The sequence below is a fragment of the Rissa tridactyla genome, chromosome 2 (genome assembly GCF_028500815.1).
Source record: "Rissa tridactyla isolate bRisTri1 chromosome 2, bRisTri1.patW.cur.20221130, whole genome shotgun sequence".
NCBI lineage: Eukaryota > Metazoa > Chordata > Aves > Charadriiformes > Laridae > Rissa > Rissa tridactyla.
The window spans coordinates 524,698-538,818 of record NC_071467.1 but is presented as its reverse complement, the minus strand read 5'-3'; the positions used below and the strand labels follow the sequence as shown (position 1 = coordinate 538,818).

Sequence of the window (14,121 nt, the reverse complement as noted above, 5' to 3'; positions counted from 1 at the left end):
GTGATCTCTTTTTTTAAAAGCGCCTTTATTCTTGCACACGGCAAATAACTTAACGCAGAACCGCCGGGAGCTCTTCCCGGTATTGCCGGAGTGTCCCAGTTATGGGAAACGCAGGTGTCATCCTTTCCCATGCTTCAGCGTTCGTGATTCGCAGCTCCGGACAGACCTCGGAAATGATCGTTGGGCAATTTTTCAGAGCCAGCTGCCAGCGAGGAGGCTGGATCCCGACGCTGACATAGGCCTGGCTTTGACAGTGAAAAAAAACCCTGACGTTTTCACAACGAGACAGTGAAGGTGGCTTCAGACCTTAGTGGGGGTGAGACATGGGTAGTCCTGACCTTGGCCGAGCTGAGATCCGTTAGCGTAGTGCTGGTGTAAGTCACGTTACAGTGCGTGCCGTACAGGCAAGCGTTAAAGGAGAGACGGTCAAATATTTATCTGCAGGTAAGGACGGGCCGGGGTTTTCTCTGGGTACCGCTCAGTGTTCCCATCACTGAAGCGCCAGGAGCTGGCTCCGAAGGAGGAGAGTGAGCGAGATCACGGATCGGCTCAAAGCTAAGGGAGAATTCTGAGCAGAATGTCATTTTTCCCCTCCAATACTGTGTCCGTTTTGGGCCCCTCACGACGTGAAAGACACTGAGGTGCCGGAGCGTGTCCGGAGAAGGGCAACGGAGGTGGCGAGGGGGCTGGAGAAGGAGGAGAAGGGTCTGGAGAACTTGTGAGGAGCGGCTGAGGGAGCTGGGGGTGTTCAGCCTGGAGAAAAGGGGGCCGAGGGGAGACCTTCTCGCTCTCCGCAGCTCCCTGAAAGGAGGGGGCAGCCAGGGGGGGTCGGGCTCTTCTCCCAAGGAACAGGCCACGGGACAAGAGGGAACGGCCTCCAGTTGCGCCAGGGCACGTTTCGGATGGATATCGGGGAAAATTCCTTCCCCTAAAGGGTTGTCAGGCGTTGGAAGAGGCTGCCCAGGGCAGCAGGGGAGTCGCCATCCCCGGAGGGATGGAAAAGCCGGGCAGACGCGGTGCTTAGCGATATGGTTTGGTGATGGGTTTTGTCAGCGTTGGGTTGATGGTTGGACTCCGTGATCCAAAAGGTCCCTTCCAACCTGGGCAATTCCCTGATTCTGTGATTCTGTCTCTTACCCTCTATTCTCCTCGTCCCCCGTGGTTTTCTGACTCCTGGGTGCACCTTCTAATCTCTAGTTTGCTTTGTGTCCTGGCCTGACAAACGCTGACCCACGAAGAGGAGAGAGGGTTCGGGTTCACTCAAACGTCTCGATTAATTTGCTCCTGAGCAAGTTCGATACCAAAATGCAACCACGCCATGTTGCTCTTACCAGCCGGGAAATCTTGCGTGTCTTACATCTGTAGGTCTCAGCCGTATGAATTTCAGCTTTCAGTTAAGAAAAAAAAAAAAAAGAAGAGTTTTAGTGGAAGGGGATAGATGAAAATCTGGGCTTCTGAAAACCCAAGCGTTGGATGACCCAGAAAAATAATCCAGTATTTTTACGTTTTTAATTCCGTTATTTCCAAGAAAACGGAGTTTACAGAGCAGAAGTCCTCATTTTATTTGTTTCGGTAGTGCTTTGGGTTGGCAAAAGTGCATTTCTAGGCATCGTATTGAGCCCCACGTCGCCTTCTTCCTTGGGTGAGTCGGGATTTTGGTCTGTTGTGACGTGCCTCCTCCCGCTCCATCTCCCGTACGTGGGACGGCGTGGGGTACGTGCCTAGTGCTTCACACCGCGAATGCTCTGATTGTCATTTCAGGCTTCTTCCCCAGCATATAGTGGCTCCAACCTGTATTCCCCGGATTCTTCAGCCAACTCTGGTCCCATTATCTCTGACGTGACCGAGCTAGCCCAGTCCAGCCCTTCGGCATCTCCCAGCGGCAGCCTCGATGAAAGGTAAGCTCTTGCTCTCATAAAATCTGAAACTATCTGCGTGAGGAGAGTGTGTTTGCCATGGAGCCGAGTAGTCAAACACCGTTATAACGCGCCTCTGCTGTTAACGAATCCCCCGTGAGAAACAGCTGGAAAACTGCAGAGCCCCTGGTACGGGGACGTTCAGGGGGTTTGAACTCCCTAAATTGGAGACACATGGATTTGACAGATGGACCGCTCGGTGGATAAGGAATTGGCTGGATGGCTGCACTCAAAGGCTCCGGGGAGACCTTCCAGCCCCTTCCAGGCCCTCAAGGGGCTCCGGGAAAGCTGGGGAGGGACTCTGGAGCAGGGAGGGGAGCCACGGGACGAGGGGGAAGGGTTTTAAACCGAAAGAGGGGAGATTGAGATTAAAAATAAGGCAGAAATTCTCCATGATGAAGCTGGTGAGCCCCTGGCCCAGGTTGCCCGGAGAAGCTGTAGCTGCCCCATCCCTGGAGGGGTTCAAGGCCAGGTTGGACGGGGCTTTGGGCAACCAGGTCTAGTTGAAGATGTCTCTGCCCGGGGCAGGGGGTGGCATTGGGTGGCCTTTAAAGGTCCCTTCCCACCCAAACCATTCCACGATTCAGTCCCACTTCCCGTGCCAGGACTTCACAGAAAGTTGGACCTGTCCCTCCAGGATAGCCGTGTTCAGGGCACGGCCATCTCAGCAGATTTTTGTTTGGTTGGGTTTGTTCGGCTTTAATTCTGTTTTCCAAAGAACGCTCGCTCCTCTGCCTGCCCCGTCTAGTGTGAACCTGTCTTGGGGCCGGGGGAGGGGGGGGTGGGGGGTGTCACAGTTTGGTTTCTACCAGAAACCATCTTCCTTGGCCTGTCTGTGAAATTCCCGACATCCCGGGAACGGGGATAGCTTTGCCCTGCCCTGGGAGCAACAGTGACAGCTCTGTCCCAAGCCGCATGGGGGAAGCGCCTGAGAACCTGGGGCAAACACAGGTCAGCCAGCGCCCGGCGGCCGCGTTCGCAACTCCTTCGGCTTTACGGGCGCTGGCGGAGGCGAGAGCTGCCCCGGGGTGCCGTAGGTAATCCTTAGCCTTTTGTGTACCTCTTCCGAGGCCGTTCTGCCTCAGCTGTCACCCCTCGGTGCGGCCGCAGCCCCCTCTCCCCGCTCCCACCGAGCGTCGGCCGCTCTCGGACTCTCTGAGCCTCCCCAGTGCTCTCCCAGCTCCTTTTTTCTCCCTCTTTAATAGGTTATTCCTGGCATTGGCACTTCCCCCGAGGTGCTGAATCACCCGCAAGTGCCATTTATTGCCTTTAATACCCTCTGCCAGGAACACTCGCTCTTAAATATAGACCATATGTTTGCTTAATGGCCCCTTTCTCTGTCCTTTTGTAGTCACTGTCCTTTCCAGTAGGACTCCCTGTGCCCCTTACACCCCCAAATCGGTGAGTTTGGTGAAATTAAGGCTGGCCAAAGAAACCGCCTTCCCTGCCCGTAAAAATAGTACGTGGGAAGATGCCCGTGTAAAAGGTCGATCCCCCCCGAAAGGAGTCGCTCCGCTGACCTTGCGGGAGCAGTTGAAACGCCGCAGCCTCTGCTCCGGTGACGGTTACGTCACGCATGTCTCGGTGGCGGCTTTAAAAAAGGGTGTATACGCTCTGCTTGCTTCTGTGCTGTTTAGACGACGTCCGCATCAAAAGCCGTATTGTTTTAACCGGACTGTTAAGGAAAAATTCCTCCCCCCCGCCCCCGACTCCTTCCAATAACTTCGCCTCTACGGAGCTGCCTGCGGGGCAGGGGCCCGGACTGAGCGGCCTCACAAAGCTTTAGCCCCCCCCGAAATACGCTGAGGTTGCAGTAACGGCAGGAGACGTTGATGTGTCGGGGGAGCTGATTAGGACGGGAATCAGGGCAGAAGTATTTAGGTGCTCGTTCAACCTCTTCTTCGTAGCCGACTCCGGAGGCTTTGCCTGTGAAAAGGCAGCAGCGGTCGCCAGGGTTTTTTGCCCCGTTGCGTGGAAGCGGATGTTAGAAATCGAGGATGTGGTAGTGTGAGATTTTTTTACCGGTTTTCTTTCTGTTTCTCTCAGGAGTAGTCCTGTGGTCCGTATCAAAGAAGAACCCCCTAGTCCCGCCCGCAGCCCCCAGGTAGAGGAGGCCAGCCCCGGGAACCCTCCCGCCGTCGAAACTCCTCTGTCCCCCTCCACGTTCATCGACTCCATCCTGCAGGAGAACGAACCCAGCACTACGACGGCTGCAGCCGGCGACAGCACCACACAGCCTCAGCCCCAGGAAAAGTGCCTCAGCGTTGCCTGCCTCGACAAGTAAGTGCCGTGCCGAGACCGGCCCAGCTCAGGTCTTGCCAGCCACCCCGCCGCTCCCTACCGGGACGCTTGAAAAGACGCTACCGACCCGGGCTTCCAACCAGCTTAGGGAGCAAACGCGATCCTTTGTCCGAGGAGCTCGCCTCTGGCTCTGAGCGCGGCCCTCCCTCCAAGTGCCAGGGGAAATATTTTGCCCTCCCGTCCCTCTTCTGCTTTGCAGCGGTGAGCGTAGCCCAGCACCCGACCCCGCGCACGGAATCAAACCCCCTGCCCGGGGGGACCCGGCGCTCTGCCGCCGGGGGCCGCGTGGGATGCCAAAAGAAGAACGGATAAAAATTGCTGGGCTAAATAAGGGCTTGCTCAAACTGCCTGCTCCTCCAGCGTAGGAAGGAGTCGCTGTAAGATCAGCTGTGTTTCGTCTCAGACCCAGCGCATCCTCCCAGCGCAGAAGCTGCCGCGTTGTATTTGCGGTCCAAAGGCACACGCTGCAAGCGGCTTCCAGTATCGCTTGCCGGAAGCTTTAATCCCCGGGGGTTTGCCTGTCGGTGAGACTCAGAACCGCTGCGGGCAGCATTTCTCCATCAGCCTTCTCACTGTAGCGCTGCCCCTGGGGTGTCCTCTGCTTCTGCCTCTCCCAGCTGCCCTCCAAATTAATAAGCTTTGCATTAAACTCTCGTTTGCCCACCTAGTTCTAGTCATGGTGAAAACATCCTTCCACTCGGCCCCTTTACTCCCTGGGACACGGCCGGCATCAAACTTGGGCTGGACTCCGTGGGTGGCAGGCTGAAAGCCGATGGGTAGCTTTTTTATTCGGGATCGGATGCGTCGTCTCATGTCTTTTATCACCACACAGTGCTCACAGAGGCAACTGCAAGCGTTGGGATGAAAAACTGGAGAGTTGTTTGTCCCTATCGAGCTGCCAAGAGCTTCTCCCTTGGCCCTACCGAGATCTCAGCCGCTTCTCAGATCTCAGCCCCTTCCCTCGTGTTCTGGGGAAAACAGAGTGTCGGAATTAAGGTCTTCCCTCCCAATGCCAGGACAGACTTTCTGTCCTTCGAGCATAAAAGCAATTTGGAGAAGACGCGGTTAGTGTCAGGGTCGTGGAAGGCAGCAGCGAGCTCTTCTAGCCGGGAGGCTGCTACGGACCCACGCACCCGAGGCGATGGTAGCGTGCCACCTGGACGTGAGCGTGATTGCTGCGTGAGCCACCGCTTTCCAGAGCTGTGGCGTCACAGCTCTAGATGGGAAAGGCACAAAACCTGGGGAAGAAGCCCAGAAACCCGGGGAAGAAGCCCAGAAACCCAGGGAAGAAGCCTTTAACGTCCCAGGGGGAAGGCTGGGGTGTTCACCGGTGTCCACCGGCACGGCACAGCGCCGTGGAGCGGCCTTTGCTGCCTTCACGCGCGGAGTCAGGAGACGCCTGCTCCCTCCGTCCTCCTGGCCTTGGAGGAGATGTTTGTCTGTAGCTTCGCCTATTTATAGACCTGTCCAGGGCGCTGCAATTTATCTCGCCGAGACCAGCTCTCCTTGAAAAGAGACGGGTTTTATTGTACGGCTCATCAGAAGCTGAAACCGGCCATTTAAAAGGGATTAGAAATGGGGGGGGGGGGGGGAAGTGCCGCTGAGAGTGTCTCTGAGTTATTAAGGACTCTCGCAGGCTGTGCAGAAGCAGGCAAAGGACACAGAAAACATTTACCGCCTGGCCCTGCGGAGGGTGAGCCCCGGGCTTCGTCTGGGAGAGCTTCTTAGAACCGCTTAAAAGAAAGGGCTTGTGCTTCCTCTTCTTCCGGCGCTCTCTCGCGCCCGCGTTTTGCGAGCACCACCGTGCTTCTCTCGTCTCGTCGTCGTCAGCCCCCCTCGCGGCACGGGGTTGGGACTAAGTGATCTGTAAGGTCCCTTCCGACCCAAACCGTTCCATGATTCTATGATTTGCCGTTCCTGTAGAGGGCATTCCAGACGGAAGGGATCAGGCCAGTAAGCGTTCCCAGCCGTGCCCTGCCCTCGGCTCCTCGCCGGTTTGCCACAGGAGTTTGTAGAAGAAGGGCCGTAGCGTCCCGTGGTGGAGCCCCTGGGCACGCAGCGCTCTGCAGAGCGTAACCGTTCAGCAGAAAAATCTGTCCCGGCCCCGGGGAACGTGCAGGGAAGGTGTAAGTGATAAAAGGAAGCCCCAGCCTCCGCTTTTCCCCGGGTTTGGCTGGTATGAGCATTGTGCCTCAGCATCCCTACGTGCAGCGTTGTTCCTTGGGGTTACGTTGGGATACTCCCTGGATCCTCATATGCCAGAGGAATGTAAACTCGGAGGAGGTGGTCAGTATTCCCAGCGTGCTGAGGCATCCTTACCCGATGATTTTCCCCTTCTTTTTCCTGAGGGAGTTGGAGTTGTTCAGCCTGGAGAAAAGGGGGCCGAGGGGAGACCTTCTCGCTCTCCGCAGCTCCCTGAAAGGAGGGGGCAGCCAGGGGGGGTCGGGCTCTTCTCCCAAGGAACAGGCCATGGGACAAGAGGAAACAGCCTCCAGTTGCGCCAGGGCAGGTTTAGGATGGATATTGGGGAAAATTCCTTCATGGAAAGGGCTGTCGGGCGTTGGAAGAGGCTGCCCAGGGCAGTGGGGGAGTCGCCATCCCCGGAGGGATGGAAAGGCCGGGCAGACGCGGCGCTGAGGGACGCGGGGTAGCGCTGGGTTTGGGCAGCGCTGGGTTAAGGGTTGGACTCCATGGTCTGAAAGGTCTTTTCCAACCCAGTCAGTTCTATGATTCTGTGATTCTGTGATGTGGCTGGAGCTACCCCGCGTCTGCTTGAGCGGAGCAGCAGTGGAAGGCTCCAGGGAGACCTTCGTGTGGCCTTCCAGGACTTACAGGGGACTTAAAAACGGGGAGAGACTTTTTAGCAGGGCTTGTAGTGATTGGACGAGGTGTAACGGCTTCAAACTGAAAGAGGGGAGATTGACATGAGATCTGGGGAAGAAATTCCTGGCTGTGAGGGTGGTGAGCCCCTGGCCCAGGTTGCCTGGAGAAGCTGCGGCTGCCCCATCCCTGGAGGGGTTCAAGGCCAGGTTGGACGGGGCTTTGGGCAACCTGGGCTGGTGGGAGGTGTCCCTGCTCAGGGCAGGGGGTGGCACTGGGTGGCCTTTAAAGGTCCCTTCCCACCCGAACCACTCCGTGATTCTATGATTCTAAGCCTGCCAGCAGTCGTAGGTGCCCAGTGGGACGTGGAATGACCAGAGCACAACCGCGCGGAGATACTGAGCAGGCAGAAAGGATGACTCGCTAATGGAAGTGCTGGCAGAGCTCTTTCGAACGGGCAGGACGCTCCTTGTCACGTCCCCGGGGTTGTCAGACCTGCTTCAGAGTCTTCTCCTTGCCCCCTGCCAAGTCCCGCAGCCTCTCCCCGTGCCCCGTCCCGCCGTCGGCGCTCAGTGCTTGCTCCTCAGGCTTTGGCGCCAAAGAAGCCGCGTGTCCTGGCGCTGCACCGAGGACGTGACGCTGTGCGGCGCCCTTTCTCCGAGGCTTCTCTTAAAATCCCGGGAGCTTGCTCGTTGCGCGGAGACGCAGCTAATAAGGGAGGTATTTCCTGGTGTAGGGGACTTGACGGTGTAGCAGCGGTGCCCAAACGCCGCTCACTAGACCCGGGCACTGACAGCCTGCCAAAGGAGGCTCAGCGCTACCTGGTTTTCATCACATGGAGCATGTTTCGGTTGTTCTCAAATTTGCTGGAGAAGAGCAGCCCGTAGGACCGCAGGTCGCGGCGGGCGGCGCCTCTGTGTGAGCCAGGCGGGCTGTTATTTAATCCGCAAGGCGTCCTTTGTCCAAGGGAATTTCATTCGAACGGAGAATTGCCTTCGTGTGACCCGCGGCGTTTCAGCAGCAGGCGACAGTACCGAGGCTCAGGCAGTAAAAGGGAACGTTTGCACGGAAACGCTCGGCGGTGTCGCCCAAACGTTGTCCGCCCTCCACCCGGGGACCCCTGTGAGCCGCTTTGACGAGAGCCAAAGCCCACCGCGTGCTGAAAAGCATTGGCACCTGCGTTATTAATGTCACACGCGTATCCCCCCCCCCCCCCCCCCCGACGTTGTTAACGTGACGGCTGTCTCCCGCAGAGCAGCAGGTCGCTGTCTAAACGAAGCGCGGTGTGCTGGTGGTGTCCCACGGCTCCGCACCCCCTTCGAGGTGACAGCGGCAGCGGTCCCCCTCAGTGCCACCCCGCGGAAGTTAACGCGGCGGACCCGCCTCCGAAGTGGCGCCTCTTGGCCGAGAAACTTCGAACCGAGCTTGGCTGTGCTGTAACGAGCCCGTGCTGTCTTCACTTGCTTTTGCGGGGCTGTTTGGGGTTGGGGTTTTGTTTGTTTGTTTGTTTGTTTGGGGTTTTTTTGGGAGGGGGTTGTTAATAACAATGCTGCCGGCCTGAAACCGCTTGCCCGCCCGCCCGCCCGCTCGCTCAGAAGGCGCTGCCGCGCCGTGCCCCGCAGCGCCTACCGCGCCGCTTACAGCGCCGCCGCACGGGTCGGTTCACCCTTCTCGCCTCCGAACGTAACAACCCTCTCGTTCCTGAAAGCGCCCGATGGTGTGTCCTTCGAATCTGCTGTCCTCTCCTCTTTGTATTTTTCAGTTTGACTCGCGCTTCGCAGATGTCACTCGTCTTTGCCCCGGTTCTTCCTCTTCCTCACTTCATTCCAGATCGCAGCAAGGGTTAGCATTTCCGTAGCCGCTTTTCCCACCCCCCAGCCTTGCAATCCCGGGCGAGAGAGCGGAGCCGGGGCGGGGGGGGGGATCACCGCCCCGGGCGGGGAGCTGTCGGTGCGCTGCCGGCAGCTTTCCTGCCGTTCTAGGGAGAACGTCAGGAAGGAAAAAGCTCCCTCTCAAAATCGGCGCCCCGTGGCAGGCTCCTTGGCCGGCTCAACGCGGCAAGTGAAAATACCGAGTGGCCAGCGGAGGCTCAGCCGCTTCGCGTCCTTTTAGGTGGTCTTGGCAGGGGAGGGAGGGAGGGAAGCCTGCTCTGCTCTCCTCCGTGTTGTACCTGGTTTCGATGAACGGAAACTCCAGCCCCGAGAGCTGCCGGTTTGGTGCCTCCCGCCAGCACAAAATTTCACGCGCCTCGGGAACAAAGTGGCGCGTTGGAAAGCGAGGGGAGCCGGGGGCCGGAACGACTTTCCTGATGCGTTTCCCGGTTTTTAGGATAATGACAGAACAATGAAACTTCCCACCACTGCAAACCTGACTGCCCACCAAGACGCCGTTCTAAGAGTGCTTTCCCATAACAAAAAGCATCCCAGAACAGGAGAAAACCCGTCTAAAAACCATCCCAGATCAGGAGAAAATCCGTCGAGGCCAGTATCCCGTCTCTCACAGTGGCTAACAGTAGAACCCTAGGAAAAACTAGCTGAAGTGTTGCCCTTAAATACTTTTAGATAACGTATGGAACGACGCAAAAGACAAACGTAATCTGTCCGGAGCTAAACTGCGTTCCTAAATCGGTCTCTCGCCCCCACGCCCCCCTCCTCGAGGGTTATGCCAGAGCCGGGAGCCGCAGGAGTCGTCGCTCAGCGCTCTGGTGGTCGGCAGCAGGCTGGTGGGACCCGCGTCCTGCTGTCCCGCGCCCCGAGCCCGTTTCCCCAGGTACGGACAGACACACCGTGATGACCCGGAGAGAGCGCAGGGTCCAGGGCACGGCTTTTTCCCTACGTAAATGTGATAATCGTTGCCAAACTGCTCCGTCTTCTTTAGGAAAGGGAGCATTGGGAAAGGAAAGCAGTACGGGGAAGAAAAACACCTCCGCGCGTCTTCGGTGCTTCGGAGTCGGAGGACTGGGGGTTGCTGGTCACCTAGAAGCGTCCCGGCGCCCAGTAGGTCGTTTCTGGGAAATAACCAGCAGCCTGCACTCGGTAGGGTTAAGGGCCAGCAGGCTGGTGACGCTGGGAGCTGCTCCCCGCTAAAGCCCTGGCGGTGCCCGAGGGAGATCCGAGGACCCCGCGCCGGAGCTCAGGAGCTCCAGGTCCTTCCCTGGGAAGGATGTTCTCCTCGTGGCCGTGGATGGCGGCGGTGCTGGGCTTGCAGGCGGCCGCGTCGCCGTAACGCACGCGGCAGGGGCAGCAGCAGGCAGCGCTGGAGGCAGCGCAAGGGACTGGCAGATGGAGTCGTCGGCGTCCGTATCAAAACCTTGCTTTTCCCCCAGTAAAGAGCCGCTGCTCCTGACTGCCAGCTCAACTGGTTCCCAGCGGAGGGAGAGGCAGGTCGCCTGCTTTCTGCTGCCTCCGTCAGTCATTACAAGGATGGCCCGGGCGATGGGTTTGGCACAGCGTGCCCTGGCGCGCTCGCTCGCCCGGTGTCCAGGGCCACCGTGGCATGAGCGTCAAACACGTCTTTCTGCCGGGGAAGGGAGGCAGACCCCCGGAGAGCGGATCCGTTGAGTAAGAAGGTGCTATTTTTACATAGCTGCTCCTCAGCCCGTAAAACGGCCCACACAGAGCGAGACCACCCCCGCGCGGGCTGCCTCTCGTCACTTCATCAGCTGGAAACGCAGACGGCGAGGGGCTCGCGAGAGCCCGCGCTCTGCGGGGCCGCCCCGGGAGCCAAGGAGGCGGCGCTGGAGGAGCGAGACGGCGCTGCGTAGCCGGGGTTTGGTAATTCTTGCGAGGTGGTGGGGCAGCCAGAAAGCGGAGCGAGACCCGGGGAGCTCTCTGCGAAGACGCACGGAGCCTGGGGACGGTCGCTGTGACGGGGAAAGCGGAGCCAGGGCGTGCGTTTAGGACAGGGTTATTCTTCACCTCCCAAATCTTTCCGCTCCCCCTTTTCCCTGCACATCCACACACCTGGGGACGGGCAATGCTCTTCTGTGTCAGCGTCACCCATCCTCCGTCATCAGTCCTGTGTCCGTCACGTCTTCCAGGGATTCTGCCGTTAGTTTGCAGGTGATGCGGGTTACGTGGGACACAGCGATTCGGTGGGAGCCTCCTGTTGGAGCTCCCTGTCTCTTCCCCCCCGGGTTGATGCAGCCTGGTGCCGACGCTGCTGCTGGTTCCCCCCACTCCCAGAAAGCCTGTCCTGCTCTTCCGTGAGGCTGTCTTGGGGGATCCCAGAGCTCCTGGCCTCTTTCCTCAGCTCGCGGGGCTCAGGCTGCTCCTTGGGGCTGTCGGGCTTTCGGGACACGGGCACGGACCTTCCGGAGCCCTCAGCCCCCAGCGTCTCAGTGGCAGCACCCTCTGATCTCCTGGAGACACTGGTTCCTCTTGCTTCAACCCACAACGCGCTTGGAAAGTGAAGGAAAACTGTATTCCTCCAGACAATTTTACTCCCTCTTTTTTTTCCCCTGCTCTGCGAGTGTTTTTTGATGGCAAACCGAGCCTGGCGTCGGATGTAGGGACCGAGCAGGACCTGCAGGGACGGGGTCACCTGCCAGCAGTGCTGGAACCAGACCCCAACTACCCATTCCCAGTCCGACGTGGAAAACAGCGGCTCAGAAGCCCCTTTGCTCCTTCTGCAAAGGAACGGGGAGACTTGCTTCGGAGGTCTGGAGTTTGCCGGCAGTCTAATCCCACTTGTCACCTTTTGTGTGGTCTGGATCGTACCCCATCCCCAGAGGGGTGGAAGGAGACGCTTGTCACGGGTGGGGTTTCTAAAGACGCCTTTGCTGGGACCGGCCCGTTCCACGCTGCTGGGACGTCCCTAATTGTGGGATTGCTGAACGGACCTTATAATCCGTCAGAGCATTTCAGGCGCTGTGCCATGACGACTTGGTGGTGGAGTCGCCATCCCTGAAGGTGTTTTAAGACTCGTTTCGACGTGGTGTTAAGGGATATGGTGTGAGGGAGGACTTTGTAGAGTGGAGATGATGGTTGGACTCGATGATCCCAAGGGTCTTTTCCAACCTAAATGATTCTATGATTCTTGGAAAGTCACTGAAAAACTTGGAGGGGTCATTTCTTTGCAACGGGTTCGTGGATCTTCGTTGTCAAACAGGAGTTCCAGACCTCTGCAGCTCCCGCCTGCCCGCGCGGGAGAGGTGAGGCAGGAACGTGTTCACGGGCTGCGTCTTTCCTTGCAACCCCAAGCACAGGATTCCCAGAATGTGGATATTTGCTGTTCGGGCGGGATGGTGGTTGCTGCTGCTGGGCTTTCTGAGCTGCGACATGACCTTGCGGCCCCTTTTCGTTTTCTGCAGCCGTGACAAAACACGCTTGATTTCGTAACCTTCCTGCTGTAGGATGAGAACATAAAACCTGCGGAGTGGCCCCGAGGAGGTTCATTGGAGGTTCGTTGGCCCGTGGGCAACTGAGCCGGGCAGGGACGTGGACCTGCCGGTGCTGGGGCTGAGTCGGGTGTTGGCAGGACGGCGCGCGGGCTCGGGGACGCTCAATCTCCCAAAGGGATCATCGCAGGAATGCTCCTCCACGGGATGCCGGTGGCCAGCGGTTGCGGGGGGACAAACTCCGCGGCGGGTACGGAGCCTCGGAGAAGAGAAGCAGCTTCCTGGCGTTTTTCTAATTTACGTGAGGCTGAAAACTGCAGCTTTTCGGTTCGTCTCGTGCCTCTCTGACATCCTCCTCTTCAGCTGCCAGCACCGGGGCTCCCTCTGCGGGACCTGCGCCGCTGCTCCCTCCCGAGCACCTCCAGCAGCCAAAAAGAGCCTTGCGAGGGCAGAGAACGTGGTGGATCCGACGCGAGGGCCGTGCCAGAGCTGACGACCGCAACGAACTGAACCTGCTACCGCCAGTGTCGCCAAGTTCAGGGGCTTTTCCTGGACCAGACCCTGGGATTCTAACAAACAGGACTGGTTTTCCCGCAGGTGCTCTTCAGGGAGCCCTGAGGCTTTTTATTAGCACCGTGAGGTTTGTGTCACCCACTTTTCTCCTCTTATCCTGAAGCACCAGGGACACAAACGCCGCGAGTGCCGGGGCACCGGAGAATGAGAGGGTGCGGGGTCGGTTCCCCACCTCACCGTCACCTCTGCAGCCCGTGCTGTCCCCCTGCCGCCCGGCTGCCCGTTCTCTGGAGCTCAGTCTCGCAGCCCAAGGTTTTTTAAGTCAGTAAGAAACAGCCTTTGCCGGGATTGCTCGTGCTCTGCCCCCCGCTTTGGTCTGCAAAGTTATCCCGGAGCTCTGTAGGAGGGAATGAGCCACGTCCTCGGAGCTGGCCTGGCTTGTGAGCTTGGCACCTCCGCGCCGTCCATCCCGGCACGGTGCCCGGTTTCCAGACGGCTACGGAGGGAGCCCAGCTTTGACGAGAGACCGGCTTTCAGTGGCGAAGGTAGCTGAGAGGAATGGGGACCGTTAGTCCTCATCCTGGGCTTGCCGTTGGCCAGCCAGTGAGCTGGGATTCCCGGGGGAGCTTGGTGCTTCTCCCTCCGCCGTGCGCAGGGCGGGATGCGGCGGGAAGGTTTGTTTCCCCAGGTACACGGACGCGGCTTTAGTTCTCTCTCCGGATGAACAAATAACGTTTTCCCCCTTGTCGGTCCAGACGCGAAGGGTTTTTCTCTGGCCAGCAATGGTCCCTGTGAAGCCTTTCCCCCAAAGCACGTTGTTGCAGGGCAGGAGGTTTGTTCCCCTTCCCTTGTCATCCCTCCGCAATCCCAGCAGAGGCGGTCCTTGCCTTTGGACTGAAAAAGGGTCCGAAGCTACTCGCTGTAAGGACGCAGCTGCGCCGGGATCCCTGGTGGTCACCAAGCCTCCTCGCCGTGGAGCTGCAACGGCCCGCCGAAATCCCGGGATTTCCTAAGAAATTCGCCGTTTCTCGTTCGTCTGGTTTCGCTCGGCCTCAGGACCTCTCGGGCAGAGGAGTCCTCGCGGTGTCCGCGCAGGCTGAGCGGAACGAGGGAGAGCGTCGCTGCCGGGTCGTGCCAGCGCACCGGCTGGCTGGCGCCTCCGCAGAGCCGGGAATCCCGACCCCGCTCTCCCGCGGGGCTGTAGGAGGGTTGCGGTCCCCGGGGGTGGATAAA

At 58.7% G+C, this 14,121-nt stretch overlaps 2 protein-coding genes across 6 annotated transcripts in view; one reads left to right on the top strand and one right to left on the bottom strand.

Moving 5' to 3' along the window:
- LOC128904854 (uncharacterized) overlaps positions 1–14,121 on the bottom strand; it is a 216,756-nt gene that overhangs the window by 68,594 nt on the left and 134,041 nt on the right. The gene's annotated exons all lie outside the window — the stretch shown is intronic.
- The window catches only part of HSF1 (heat shock transcription factor 1), an 81,263-nt gene that overhangs the window by 61,315 nt on the left and 5,827 nt on the right, over positions 1–14,121 (top strand). For all 5 annotated transcript variants that reach the window (XM_054189718.1, XM_054189717.1, XM_054189716.1 and 2 more), the window contains exons 8-9: positions 1,762–1,898; positions 3,963–4,196. In XM_054189718.1, the coding sequence (XP_054045693.1) occupies positions 1,762–1,898; positions 3,963–4,196 (371 nt within the window). The remainder of the gene's footprint in view (positions 1–1,761; positions 1,899–3,962; positions 4,197–14,121) is intronic.